Below are 15,237 nucleotides of genomic sequence, written 5' to 3' on the forward strand. Positions count from 1 at the left end.
AAATTCATGTTTTGTTTAAACAGCTACATGTATAATTATGAAAACATTTGTGAAGTTTTTGTTGTTTGTTTTAGTTTTCAGTTCTGACTGGCTGTGTTGTAGTAATATGTGAGATGAGAATCTAGCAGGGGAGAAAGAGAGAGACCGAGTTCAGACATTCAACACAGCCATGGCTGAAACACCCACTTCACCCACTGACGGTAAGTGTCCATGTGTGTCTGAGCAGGGCTTCTAGATTATGCTAGCCCCACTCCCGTAGCTAGTGATATTCAATGATGGGCTAGAAAATAGCTACTACTGCTATGCCCGACGGCTAGTGAAAAAAAGAAGAAGTTGTCAAATGCTGTATTTAAGTTTATTTAGTAAATATGAATATCCTCTCCCCAAATCTAATATTTTTTTAGGCTCTATCTTCCTCTTTTGGTGACATATCTGATTATTACTATGAGTAAAATTGTATCTACTTGAAAGTAGGGCTAGTGAATTTTTAATCATGGCTAGTAAATTTTTAAAATTACTGATCCCATGGCTAGTGATTTTTATAAAATTTCTAGAAGCTCTGGGCCCCGTTCCACGAAGTGATCTTAGCCCTAAGATTACCCTATGCACTTATGTTGATCTTAGGACTAAGATCGTTTCGTGGAACAGGGCCCTGGTGTCTGTATTTGTATGAATTTACTTTACATTATACATGCATATTGTAATGTCTAAGGTCAGTTTTTCACAGTACAACTAATCTTAAACTGATCTGACCCAAAACATTTAACTTCTGGCAGTCTTTATTTTGTCATTTTAATGGTATGAACACCAATATGGAGTAACTAAATGGAAAGTGAAAAACAAATGCATGCATGCATTATGTTCCTAAAAGTAGTGGTAACGATGTCCTACAAAATGTACAGGAAGTTCATGTGAGAAACTCTAGATCACCTTTCATGGTTGTTAGTGTGTCTGTAGTCTCCCCAGCTGTTTACATGTTTTGTTCTGTGACACAGATATCACAACTCATTTTTAAAACCTTAAATAAAAATTGATCAACAGCTGTTGCCTATCAAAATTTAAAATCCCCCCTCCCAATGTTTTGTAGTTTATTTATAAATTTATTAAGATGGTCAAAATTAGCTGCAGTATGCACATGTGTAATGAAGCATACATCGTCCAGAAAATATTTGACCTAGTGCTACTTATCATATGCCTTGCTAATATACATGTAGTAGCAAATAACCCATTTCAAGCAATAAATCCCTCATATCAAAAGTCTTGAAAGACTGAGTAGTCTTAAATTAAGTTAAAGGGAAACATAAGCAGACCATCAACACAAACTGACACTTTGAGAAAGAAAAACGTGTAATTTTAAAGTTAATAAAAAAAAATGTGATTATTCCTGCTAACCTGGGGGCAGCCATTTTGTTTAGTTTTCATTGCCTCTGGTACTTTAGCTTGGGGCGAAGTGATGTCAGCTCCAATCAACTCCTGTATGCACAGTGTAAACAAAAGCAGTAATTTATGACAAGGTGCTTCTCTTTGATCAACCTGACTTGTAAAACAACATAAATGACTTGATAGTATAATAAACTATTTAACTAAATGTATTTCAGTTTGCATTAATAGAACGAAATGGGGTTATAGTACTTTTCTCTCTTAAAAAATCTAACGGAAAAAATGCATATTATTAGGCCTATTGGTAGGGTATGTGGGAGTAAAAACTACCACTTATGATACCCAAGTAATAATTTTCTTTTCATTGGGACTACGTAATTTGTCAGTTCTGAAATTTTAGATGAGAAAGTCTACTTAATCAAGGGTTTTACAGAATTATTTACAGTAATAAAGCATGACGGCTGATACTGTCCATTACCATTTTAGGGGTGGCAGGTTATCCCACAATACCCTGTGATGTTAATATAATACCGCTGGTATGTAATTTTGTGCCTAGATGGCAATAATTAATGGCTTGTCTACCAACCAAATATACACCTGCCAATCAGGAACCACAGGTGGAGGCCACTGAAAGTATAGACCATTTAACTAAGAAAACACACCGTTTATCATTTCAGTACGTAGGTTAATGCCTGGACAAAACATGATACAGTTATTTCAATACTTCAACAATGGTGGTTTATTTTGTATTGTAAAAGTAATATATACATGTATATACTTATTGCTGGATAACTGGGATGGATATTGTTACAGAACATTGAACAAAACTCAGGTATGTTTGTTTCTTCAGTTCTAAGACTAAATCCTGACATAATACGTTAAATATTATGTAACCACTGGCTCGCCAGAGGGCATATTCACTGGGATGGTACAAAATGGCTGCACCCATTATATATAATAGCAAACACATTTAACTGTTTTATTAATTAAATATAATAATATTTCGCCAGATTAAAATAAAGTTCAACATTTCTTTTTAAAATTTGCAATTGGCGAGTGCCAGAGCTAGCCCAAGTTGTAGAGAATAAGAAAAGTTGTATGCTTGTTGCAACACATTAAATTACACAATGAATTTTAAAATGGTATCAACTGATCAAATTGCATAAGACTTTTAATAATAATAGAATATATCTACATGTATGTATATGTGGTCAGATCTTTTAGGTGTTGCCTGATTTAGCAGTTTACAAATACATTTACAAATTTACTGTTAATTTACAAAGACTTTAATTCCATTTATAATAAAAATAATTTTGTAATTATTCAGAGTTAGTATGTGTTGTTTAAAAAAAAAAAAAAAAAAAAAAAGAATCAGTCTTTGAAGATTTTTTTTATCACAATTAAAGTTTTTATTTCTGATAATTTGTTTTTGTAACAGAATCGATAAAAATAGCTTGACAAAAATCAAATCATATGGTATCTTACATTGTTGTGACATCAGCTGTTTTATCCGGTTTCATCATTAGACATTTATAATATGATGGAACCTGCTAAGGAATGGGGGAGGTTTCTAAAATTTTAAGGTATGCAATGAACTAAGTACAGTGAAACCCCTCTAAACCGGACACCCTTGGGACCAAGACAGATGTCCGATTTTAAGAGGGATCTGGTTTAGAGAGGTTTAGTTCTGTCCTGGTTTTTAAAAGGGACTGGGTAAAACGTCTGGTTTTGAGGGAATTCCGGTTTACCGAGAGTCCGGTCTTGAAAGGTTTCACTGTACATGTATAATGTATAATATTTTGTCCTAAATTGTTAGTTTCAGTGTAATTAGGTATGTACCGGTGTGCAATTATCAAGCATAATTTTACTGAAACAAATAACTGCAATGCTGCAAACAACCACAACAAAAAGAGTGTAACATGTATTGTCTACTGTTTTGCAAAGAGTGGTTTCAAAGTTGTTGTTGTTGGTTGTTGTTTTTTTGGGGGGTGGGGGGTTGTGAGAATCAACAAATTTGAGAGGAATTTGATGACTACTGGCTTTAGGTCAGACTTCAAGAAATGTAAAGCGAACTGGTGTTGGTGACCCCAGTGTTAGATGCTGTCAGTCGGAATGATTAAAGCCTCTCTTATAACTGTTGAAAAAATTATCATTGCTAAGGAGCTGATAGACAGCAGTATTGTTAGAGAAATGATTGCCCAATGATATGCATGATGAAAGGATTCTTGGGTCAGAAGATTCTTGATTCTGAAGTAGGGGGTGGGTGGGTAAGATGGAGGAGGGGTAGTGCACTGGACACATTTTTTTTCAAAGGAAAACATATGCAGATATGTCTGTGTTTAATTACATTACTGACATTGTGGCAGCTTTGCGAGTTAGCAAAAAGCAAAAAATCTTAAATAAATATAATGTTTGAAAATCATTGTTGTATATATGCTTTATGTATGATGTCTTAATGAGATAAATCCAATATAGCCGACTTTCCAAATGGAAATTGTCAAATTTCTGTAATTGTGTACAATGGACTACTACTATAGCGAACTTAGAATCCTGGTCCCTTCCAGTTTGTTTTAAGAGTAATCAATCCTTGCAATAAAAAAAACAGTCGACAACAAAAACATAGTGTGGGGAAAAAAGAAAAAAGAATATAGTCCACAGCAAAAAATATAATTGCCACTAAGAAGTATGAACTCTGCAGCAGTCTCCACGGCATTGCTGATTGATGTGAGTATTTGCAAGGTTTGGAGTACTTTACTAACCTTACAGCTAGGTACCTGTAGTTTAAGATGTGCCGAGTTGTTGTTCAAGAATTATTCCTTTTCTTGACTTTTCATCTCGGGCAATTTCTGTTCTTGCTGGTGACATGTCTAGAGGCCTGCATGTACAACCTCACCCTCAGAATATTAATTAACAAACTAACTCAAACAGTACATGCTGTTCCAGCTAGGAATTTTTGGTTGATGCCAATAGTTTAGATTTTTAAAATTGTTTTACCCAAAAATTGTAATGTATTGTTCATGTAACATAACATAATGTATGTAAATGGGGAGAGAGAGACTGAGGCAGATATAGACAGACAGAAAGGAAAGATGGACAGTTTAAAGTTTGTTTTCTTTAACAACACCACTAGAGCACATTGATTAATAAATCATTGGCTATTGGATGTCAAACATTTGGTAATTTTGACTCGTCATCAGAAGAAACCTGCTACATTTTTCTTAATGCAGAAAGGGATCTTTTATATGCAGTTTTCTATAGACAGGAAAGCACATACCACGGCCTTTGACCAGTTGTGCACTGGTTGGAACAAGAAAAAACCCAATCAGTTCAATGGATCCATCGAGGTGGTTTGATCCGAGAGATTGACAGAGCTAGATACATTGTAGAAATACAGACTTATATTGTAAAAGACAATACATGTAACAGAGCCTGGGTAGGATTGACAATATAAAAGAAGATACTGGTACAAGTAACAGAGCCTGGGTGGGGTTGACAATATAAAAGAAGATACAAGTAACAGAGGCTGGGTGGGGTTGACAATATAAAAGAAGATACAAGTAACAGGGCCTGGGTGGGGTTGACAATATAAAAGAAGATACAAGTAACAGAGCCTGTGTGGGGTTGACAATATAAAAGAAGATACAAGTAACAGAGCCTGGGTGGGGTTGACAGTATAAAAGAAGATACAAGTAACAGGGCCTGGGTGTGGTTGACAATATAAAAGAAGATACAAGTAACAGAGGCTGGGTGGGGTTGACAATATAAAAGAAGATACAAGTAACAGGGCCTGGGTGGGGTTGACAATATAAAAGAAGATACAAGTAACAGAGCCTGGGTGGGGTTGACAATATAAAAGAAGATACAAGTAACAGAGCCTGGGTGGGGTTGACAGTATAAAAGAAGATACAAGTAACAGAGGCTGGGTGGGGTTGACAATATAAAAGAAGATACATGAAACAGAGCCTGAGTGGAGTTGACAGTATAAAAGAAGATACAAGTAACAGAGCCTGAGTGGGGTTGACAGTATAAAAGAAGATACATGAAACAGAGCCTGAGTGGAGTTGACAGTATAAAAGAAGATACATGAAACAGAGCCTGAGTGGAGTTGACAGTATAAAAGAAGATACATGAAACAGAGCCTGAATGGAGTTGACAGTATAAAAGAAGATACATGAAACAGAGCCTGAGTGGAATTGACAGTATAAAAGAAGATACATGAAACAGAGCCTGAGTGGAGTTGACAGTATAAAAGAAGATACAAGTAACAGAGCCTGAGTGGGGTTGACAGTATAAAAGAAGATACAAGTAACAGAGCCTGGGTGGGGTTGACAATATAAAAAAAGATACAAGTAACAGAGCCTGGGTGGGGTTGACAATATAAAAGAAGATACATGTAACAGAGCCTGGGTGGGGTTGACAATATAAAAGAAGATACAAGTAACAGAGCCTGGGTGGAGTTGACAATATAAAAGAAGATACAAGTAACAGGGCCTGGGTGGGGTTGACAGTATAAAAGAAGATACAAGTAACAGAGGCTGGGTGGGGTTGACAATATAAAAGAAGATACATGAAACAGAGCCTGAGTGGGGTTGACAATATAAAAGAAGATACAAGTAACAGAGCCTGGGTGGGGTTGACAATATAAAAGAAGATACATGTAACAGCCTGAGTGGGGTTGACAATATAAAAGAAGATACAAGTAACAGAGCCTGAGTGGGGTTGACAATATAAAAGAAGATACAAGTAACAGAGCCTGGGTGGGGTTGACAATATAAAAGAAGATACAAGTAACAGAGCCTGGGTGGTGTTGACAATATAAAAGAAGATACAAGTAACAGAGCCTGAGTGGGGTTGACAATATAAAAGAAGATACAAGTAACAGAGCCTGAGTGGGGTTGACAATATAAAAGAAGATACAAGTAACAGAGCCTGGGTGGGGTTGACAATATAAAAGAAGATACAAGTAACAGAGCCTGGGTGGGGTTGACAATATAAAAGAAGATACATGTAACAGCCTGAGTGGGGTTGACAATATAAAAGAAGATACAAGTAACAGAGCCTGGGTGGGGTTGACAATATAAAAGAAGATACATGTAACAGAGGCTGGGTGGGGTTGACAATATAAAAGAAGATACAAGTAACAGAGCCTGAGTGGGGTTGACAGTATAAAAGAAGATACAAGTAATAGAGCCTGGGTGGGGTTGACAGTATAAAAGAAGATACAAGTAACAGAGCCTGGGTGGGGTTGACAATATAAAAGAAGATACATGTAACAGAGGCTGGGTGGGGTTGACAATATAAAAGAAGATACATGTAACAGCCTGAGTGGGGTTGACAATATAAAAGAAGATACAAGTAACAGAGCCTGGGTGGGGTTGACAATATAAAAGAAGATACAAGTAACAGAGCCTGAGTGGGGTTGACAGTATAAAAGAAGATACAAGTAACAGAGCCTGGGTGGGGTTGACAGTATAAAAGAAGATACATGTAACAGAGGCTGGGTGGGGTTGACAGTATAAAAGAAGATACAAGTAACAGAGCCTGGGTGGGGTTGACAATATAAAAGAAGATACAAGTAACAGAGCCTGGGTGGGGTTGACAATATAAAAGAAGATACATGTAACAGAGCCTGGGTGGGGTTGACAATATAAAAGAAGATACAAGTAACAGAGCCTGGGTGGGGTTGACAATATAAAAGAAGATACAAGTAACAGAGCCTGGGTGGGGTTGACAGTATAAAAGAAGATACAAGTAACAGAGCCTGGGTGGGGTTGACAATATAAAAGAAGATACATGTAACAGAGCCTGGGTGGGGTTGACAATATAAAAGAAGATACAAGTAACAGAGCCTGGGTGGGGTTGACAATATAAAAGAAGATACATGTAACAGCCTGAGTGGGGTTGACAATATAAAAGAAGATACAAGTAACAGAGCCTGAGTGGGGTTGACAATATAAAAGAAGATACAAGTAACAGAGCCTGGGTGGGGTTGACAATATAAAAGAAGATACAAGTAACAGAGCCTGGGTGGGGTTGACAATATAAAAGAAGATACAAGTAACAGAGCCTGAGTGGGGTTGACAATATAAAAGAAGATACAAGTAACAGAGCCTGAGTGGGGTTGACAATATAAAAGAAGATACAAGTAACAGAGCCTGAGTGGGGTTGACAATATAAAAGAAGATACAAGTAACAGAGCCTGGGTGGGGTTGACAATATAAAAGAAGATACAAGTAACAGAGCCTGGGTGGGGTTGACAATATAAAAGAAGATACATGTAACAGCCTGAGTGGGGTTGACAATATAAAAGAAGATACAAGTAACAGAGCCTGGGTGGGGTTGACAATATAAAAGAAGATACATGTAACAGAGGCTGGGTGGGGTTGACAATATAAAAGAAGATACAAGTAACAGAGCCTGAGTGGGGTTGACAGTATAAAAGAAGATACAAGTAATAGAGCCTGGGTGGGGTTGACAGTATAAAAGAAGATACAAGTAACAGAGCCTGGGTGGGGTTGACAATATAAAAGAAGATACATGTAACAGAGGCTGGGTGGGGTTGACAATATAAAAGAAGATACATGTAACAGCCTGAGTGGGGTTGACAATATAAAAGAAGATACAAGTAACAGAGCCTGGGTGGGGTTGACAATATAAAAGAAGATACAAGTAACAGAGCCTGAGTGGGGTTGACAGTATAAAAGAAGATACAAGTAACAGAGCCTGGGTGGGGTTGACAGTATAAAAGAAGATACATGTAACAGAGGCTGGGTGGGGTTGACAGTATAAAAGAAGATACAAGTAACAGAGCCTGGGTGGGGTTGACAATATAAAAGAAGATACAAGTAACAGAGCCTGAGTGGGGTTGACAATATAAAAGAAGATACATGTAACAGAGCCTGAGTGGGGTTACAAGTAACAGAGGCTGGGTGGGGTTGACAATATAAAAGAAGATACAAGTAACAGAGCCTGAGTGGGGTTGACAGTATAAAAGAAGATACAAGTAACAGAGCCTGAGTGGGGTTGACAGTATAAAAGAAGATACAAGTAACAGAGCCTGAGTGGGGTTGACAATATAAAAGAAGATACAAGTAACAGAGCCTGAGTGGGGTTGACAATATAAAAGAAGATACATGTAACAGAGCCTGAGTGGGGTTGACAATATAAAAGAAGATACAAGTAACAGAGCCTGGGTGGGGTTGACAATATAAAAGAAGATACATGTAACAGAGCCTGGGTGGGGTTGACGATATAAAAGAAGATACAAATAACAGAGCCTGGGTGGGGTTGACAATATAAAAGAAGATACATGTAACAGAGCCTGGGTGGGGTTGACAATATAAAAGAAGATACAAGTAACAGAGCCTGGGTGGGGTTGACAATATTAAAGAAGATACAGAACATAGCTTGGGTTGGTTTTTTCTCAATCATTTAAGAAGACGATTGATAGCATTTCCACAATTTTGGCGTCAATAATATTTAATTCGTTTTTAAGTATTTGTAAGCTGGATTTTACAGATGCTGTGAGAATTTACTAATTAATTTCTTAATAGATCTATAAATGCATTATCTTATCCAGAATCCTTCATTACTGTTCTGCGTGACAAGGGTCTTGGTTGCCATGGAAACATGTTTTTTAAGTTAGAAGAAATCGGATCTGCTACAAAATGTAGCCACCTTTGCAGTGTCTGTCACCCACCAATCTTTGTGTGTAGACAAACTTTAAATGAGAAATGGAACGTTGGTGATCAAATTATTGGAAATTGACCCCCGATTGCCATGGCTAGAAAGTATACATTGTTTGCCTTGATTGCTTCGGCTGAATTGATGAGGTGATTATTGATTGGTGGAACCAAGTCGAAGCGCTGTCATTGGTGTATATCTCTTTAAGGCTCGTCTGTAAATGAGTTGTTCTTTGACATTTTGCATTAAATACAGTTCCAAATTTAATTCCACTATTTTTGTCAGAAGTTAACAATATTGGTAGTCGTGATGAAAAACACAAGTGGTTATATTTTTCAAGTTCCTTTGTTGACTGAAACTTTTATAATTAATTTTTCTTCACAGTCTATATTTATCAGTGATATTTGAACCTCTTTTTAAGTTAAATTTTCTTCTTTTATTTTGTTTTCTGTTATGTGTGTCATAGGATCTGAAAGTTGCATGCTGTAAATATAGCTTTTCATCACTTTAAAAGTTATTTGGTTACCATGTTCCTGTGATTTCTTAATAATGAAATTGTGCATGCATCTTTTTTACTCGTCTGTACATGTAATATGTGACTGAGCGTGATCAAGTATTTTGGTGCTTCAGGTCCATAGCAATTCGGGGGGAGAGCCTGTAAAAAGTGCATATTAAAAGAGTCTTGAATTTTACGCTATTGCGCAAATAGTAAATTTTGAAACAGAATAGTAAAACAATTCTTCCAATATTCCATCATTAAAGTGAAAATAAAGCACGGAATACTGAAAATCGCCTGCGACTATTCCACTTACACTTTTTCTTCAGCTGCATTTTTCTACAGAACAAATCCTCACGCTACTAAGACCTTTCTCATGCACTTACCGGTACAAAATAAACGTCTCTTTGATCAAGACTAATGTTTGGAGTGAGTTCATTTGTAATTCCAGCTAGTATGCAGTAATGCATAGACTGGTATATAAACAATTGTTCGTTACGCAATGTTGTACAGAGCGATGTAGCACAGACAGGAAAACTAGTGGTACATTAATAATTGAAGGGATAGTACATTTTTAGACGGAATAGTCTTTTTTGAAATTCACTATTCCTTTGGGATAGTGGTAAAAAAATTAAATTTCATCCCCTGTACATGCTAATGAACAAAATGTGGGTTTCCACCAAGACTAAATGTCACAATTATTAAATGTTTAACATCCAGTAGCTGATGATTATTAAATCGGTGTGCTCTTATGGTGTCGTTAAATAAAATCTTGTTTAAGATACTGAAAATTGTGTGATTTTGTGGAAAAAAACACATGTAAATGGTAGAAATTAATAAATAATGAAAAAAAAAAAAAAAAAAGTCATGTGTTGTTTAACGACACCACTAGAGCACATTGATTAATTAATCATTGGCTATTGGATGTCAAACATTTGGTAAATCTAACACATAGTCATCAGAGAAAACCCGCTACTTTTCTCCTAATGCATCTAGGTATTTTTTATGTGCACTTTCCCACAGACAGAAAAGCACATACCACAGCCTTTGTCCAGTTGTGGTGCACTGGTTGGAATGAGGAGAAGAAAAAACAATCAGCTGAATTGATCCATCAAGGTGGCTCAATTCTGCGATGCAAGCATCTCAAGCGAGCACTCAACCGACATAACTCTCACCCCCTAATGAAAATAAAAGCATAATTTAACTGTTATATGGTATGATATGTACTAATATTAAACCACTGATTCCAGAGAAACTTTGTCGTCAGAAGACAGACACACAAACATTTATTCCATCCTTTTATGTTGTATTATTAACATAATACAAACTAATTTACTAAAAGGAGATTGGTTTGCTTTGGTGCCTCAGTTATCATTTACCTCGGGGATGAAGGTTTTCTTAATTTATCTGGAATTCCAGATTTTTAATCCTCTGTACAGTTTGTCCAAATGTTTTAATATTCTTACAATACAATATAGTTTCAGCTGATGCTTTGCAATCATTTGAAATGAGGTCCACCATAACCATAGGGCCAGTCTCAGTTTTAAAATTAACTGATTTTCTTCTGTAACCTACATTATGCACGTTCAACTCCGTTTACCTTAATGTAGTTATATGTACATGTACATGTATATGTACATGTATGCATTGGTGAATGTGGAACAAAATGGTAAAATGATCATTCTATTTCAACACATTTGTAACAACGAATCTGATTGGACATTTACTAAAGTTTCAGGTGGTACATATACATGCATATTCTATGTTTTACCAACTGCTAATTTTGGAAGTTGAATGATATCATACATGTATGTAACTTACACAAAGAAAGGGGTTGTTTTGTAATAATGTCATTCCACTAACGTACAATATTATGTACAGAATTGATTAAATGTTCAATAATTTTGAAGTCAAAAATAAACATTCTTTAATTAGGCTTTATCTACATATGCTAACTGATTAAACATTTACAACCAGGGTTTCTGCCAGAGGGTAAAACGGGCATTGCGCCATACCCAAATATTTTGGCAATTTTCTTTTTTAAGTTGACCTTTTGATAACATTAATTAGTCTTTATTATTACTGTATAAGCAGTGTTCGAGATTAATTTTTTTGGCCGGTATCCCAGTTGGATACTAACATTTCAAAATCTGGTATCCCACCTGAGAATTTAGTATTATATGGCATCCCAGTGGGATACTGGGTTCTTGAAGTCTGGTATCCAAAATTAAATTCTGTTATCTCCGGGATATTGGGATACTGTTAATCTCAAACACTGATCGAGTTTCTTAACCCTAACCCTAAACGTAACCCATTTTCATTCTGGGGGAGGCCCCCCATACTCCCTCTTGACTGGTTGCATTCAATTCCATAGCATCAGACCCAAAAACTTCTTTCTGGCAGAAACACTGACAATTACACATCTATGTCAGAACCACTAACATTTTGGCCCCCAGCTCCTGTTTTGGGGTTATCTAATGTTTTCATTGACTGGTGACATTTGTAATAGTTTGCTTACTAAAAATCTAACAATTAATTAATAAAAAACTAACAATAAACGGATAAAGTAGAATAGGGATAACCCTACTGTGTTTTCCTATTTTCGTCATATATCGGTCATTTTACCATCTCAAATTCCCGGTTTTATTGGCTCCATTAATTCATGGCCAATAAAAGTAAATTTGCACCAGTAAAACGACCAATATACTACTATAAATTGGAAAACACAGTTGGGTTATCCCCTCATTAGTTGTACATACTAACCTTATTATTATTATTCTTGCTTCAGTCTGTTTCCATTCAGGTTCAGATGATGTTGCATTCATTGTAAAATTCATCTGATCTTTCAAAGTTGTTTATGTTCAATATTTTGCAGTTAATAATAATACTTGTGTGTGCTCAAGACGATTATTTGATTATTCCATCCCTGTCTGTGTCCAGTGACTGCAAGGTATATTAAAAGCTGGAGTATGTGCTACCCTCTCTCTGGGGGAAAATGCATATAAAATATTCCTTTCTGCCAATAGGAAAATGTAGCAGGTTTCCTTTGAAGTTAAGACTATATGGCAGAATTGTCAAATGTTTGACATCCAGTAGCCATGATTAATTGATCAATATGTTCTAGTTAAGTTGATACACAAAACAAACTTTAGTTGTTTTGGTATTTTATATTAATAATACTACAGATACATTTAAAGTTAATTACTTCAGTATTTTACAGTTAATAAAAGTACCTGTATATGTACCAGGTTTTTTTTGTTTGTTTTGGGTTTTTTTCACTTTGACATAACTGACAACGTGTTTCAGAATGCACTGGCAGTGATCATAAGCAGTACTGTGAAGGAAGTGAGTGTGCTAACGCACTGGTCACTCTTGCTGTGATGTGTTGTGGACACAGCAGGATTAAGACATGCCCAGTCATTCCATACTGAGTTAAACTGAAAAGCCACAAGAAGATGGGTTGGTTCACACCCATTCATGTTGTCACCTAATGTTCAGATACTGTGCTTATATGTACACATTACATTTTTGTTCAGTCAAAAAAACAAGTTGCTATAAAATATACACAAGATAAGGTTTTCATTTGTGTCAGAAGAAAGACTTGATTAAATCTGGTATATTGGGAAAAGAGGTTTAAAATTATAAACAAAGTTTTCTAGATTGATTTAACTTTTGTGATGGCAAAAAAAACACATATTTGTTTAACATCTACATTCTCTGCTGTGGTAAAGTAAGAAACTGTACAACTTACTGAGTGAAAAAAAAGGAATATATAACCATGAAACCCAAGTCATATTCTGGAAGTTACAGCATGTCCTGATGATGGCTCTTGTATGAGAGTGTCTGCTGACAGAAAGGAAGATAATTTGCAGACATGTTTTAAAGGAAAATATTTGATGCATGTTGAGGAAAATGATCTCTCAGGTTTGAGTGTCTTGCTAAAGGAAGAAGATGAGGATGTTTGTGGAAGCTGCAGTAGTGACAATGACAATGGCTTTGAAAGTGGGTTTGAGAATGATGACACTCTTGAAGATGAGTCTGTTTTTGAAGAAGAGTATTTTGGTTTGATGAACACTAGATCTGCTGGTTCTGATTTTGATGGTATTAAAGGGCAAGTTGTTAACGCATCAAAAGACATTAGTCAAAGAACTCATACAGATTTTGACAATCATGCTGCTAGGTGTAATGATATTTGTATCTGTGGATCAGCTTCTAGCTATAAGAAAATCTCTGATGACACTGTTGAAGATGAGTCTGTTGAGAAACTTGTGTCCAAGACTAACAGTTCCATCAAGCCATCTACCATTATAGAATCTGCTGTTTCCCTACAATTACCTGTAGCTGCCTGTGTAGAATCGGCGACCACTGAAAACACAGATAGTCATAAGAATTCTTGTAAGTTTTAATTACGTTTGTGATAATGTTAGAAACTGTTTTCATATAGTAAATATCCTAATGTAAGTGTTTGGTATTTTGTGCAGCCTTGCCATGTCCGTTTGCAGCTGATACGATTGTAGAATGTTTTCTAATGATACCAGCCTACCTACCTTCTAGGTATACTATCAATTAATTATCTTCTGAAATATTGTCTAATTTTTGGACTATTTCTCATTCCAGCCAGTGCACCACGACTGGTATATCAAAGGCTGTGGTATGTGCTATCCTGTCTGTGGGATGACACATAAAAGATCCCTTGCTACTCATTGAAAAATGTAGCGGGTTTCCTCTCTGAGACTATATGTCAAATTATCAAATATTTGATATCCAATAGCTGATGATTAATAAATCAATGTGCACTAGTGGTGTCGTTAAACAAAACAAACTGTTTTTAACTATTGTCTAACTTCTTCTCTAATCCACCTACCTATTTGAATTAGCTATCTTTAAACATAGATTGTGCAAAATCAGACCAATGCGATAAATTTATCACATATATTTTATTATAATGGGTATAGAAATGAGTAAAAAGTTAATTATGGTTTTATTAGTAAAACGTAAGGCATGTAAATGTCACCGTGCACCGTTAACGTTTTAATTCTAAAATAGGCCTTGATGGACTGGGCATTTTGAGTTATTTTACAGCCCGTCTCAGTGTGAGGGCAGATTTTGTTTAATGTGCAGCATTGTGTATCAGGATGCGACTAGCAGACATAAAACCTGATCAAGGCAATATCTAATTTCCTTCCTTTATGACACGGGCAGGATTCTCAATAAAATCTAATAGAGAATTAATATCTAGCTTAACTGCAAAACACGTAAATGTCTTTGATCAGTTTTAGTGTTCTAACTACTTTTCGTCAATTTCTTAGCAGATGAGAATTACAATCCGGAGGGAATAAATGTGCCGTGTTGTGCGCGCTGGAATCACGCTGCATTAGGCAGACTCCCCAGTCCACCATCAGTCTGCTCAACCATGCTCTGCTGTAATGGAACAATTTGGCGCACATTCAGCACTAAATTTACTTGTGCATTCAGCAGATGCACATCCATCTACTGGAATTACCCACATTTAAAACATGGTGCAACTTTCAGACAGCTTTAGTAGCTGATGTCAAGACCTACATCTACCCCACAAAAACATAATTTAATACTAAAACAATTTGTGGGTTTTTTTGTGGGGTTTTTTTCATTTAACAATGATTAGTTAATAATATTTCAATTATTTTAAAAAGAATATT

The 15,237-nt window shown here is 36.0% G+C and overlaps 1 protein-coding gene across 5 annotated transcripts in view; it reads left to right on the plus strand.

The window, feature by feature from the left end:
* Positions 1-15,237, plus strand: part of LOC121375259 (protein Fe65 homolog) — a 127,967-nt gene that overhangs the window by 13,218 nt on the left and 99,512 nt on the right. For all 5 annotated transcript variants that reach the window (XM_041502626.1, XM_041502625.1, XM_041502629.1 and 2 more), the window contains exon 2: positions 75-200. In XM_041502626.1, coding sequence (XP_041358560.1) covers positions 170-200 — 31 coding nt within the window. In that variant the 5' untranslated portion in view covers positions 75-169. The remainder of the gene's footprint in view (positions 1-74; positions 201-15,237) is intronic.

The sequence above is a fragment of the Gigantopelta aegis genome, chromosome 6, assembly GCF_016097555.1.
Source record: "Gigantopelta aegis isolate Gae_Host chromosome 6, Gae_host_genome, whole genome shotgun sequence".
Classification (NCBI taxonomy): Eukaryota; Metazoa; Mollusca; class Gastropoda; order Neomphalida; family Peltospiridae; genus Gigantopelta; species Gigantopelta aegis.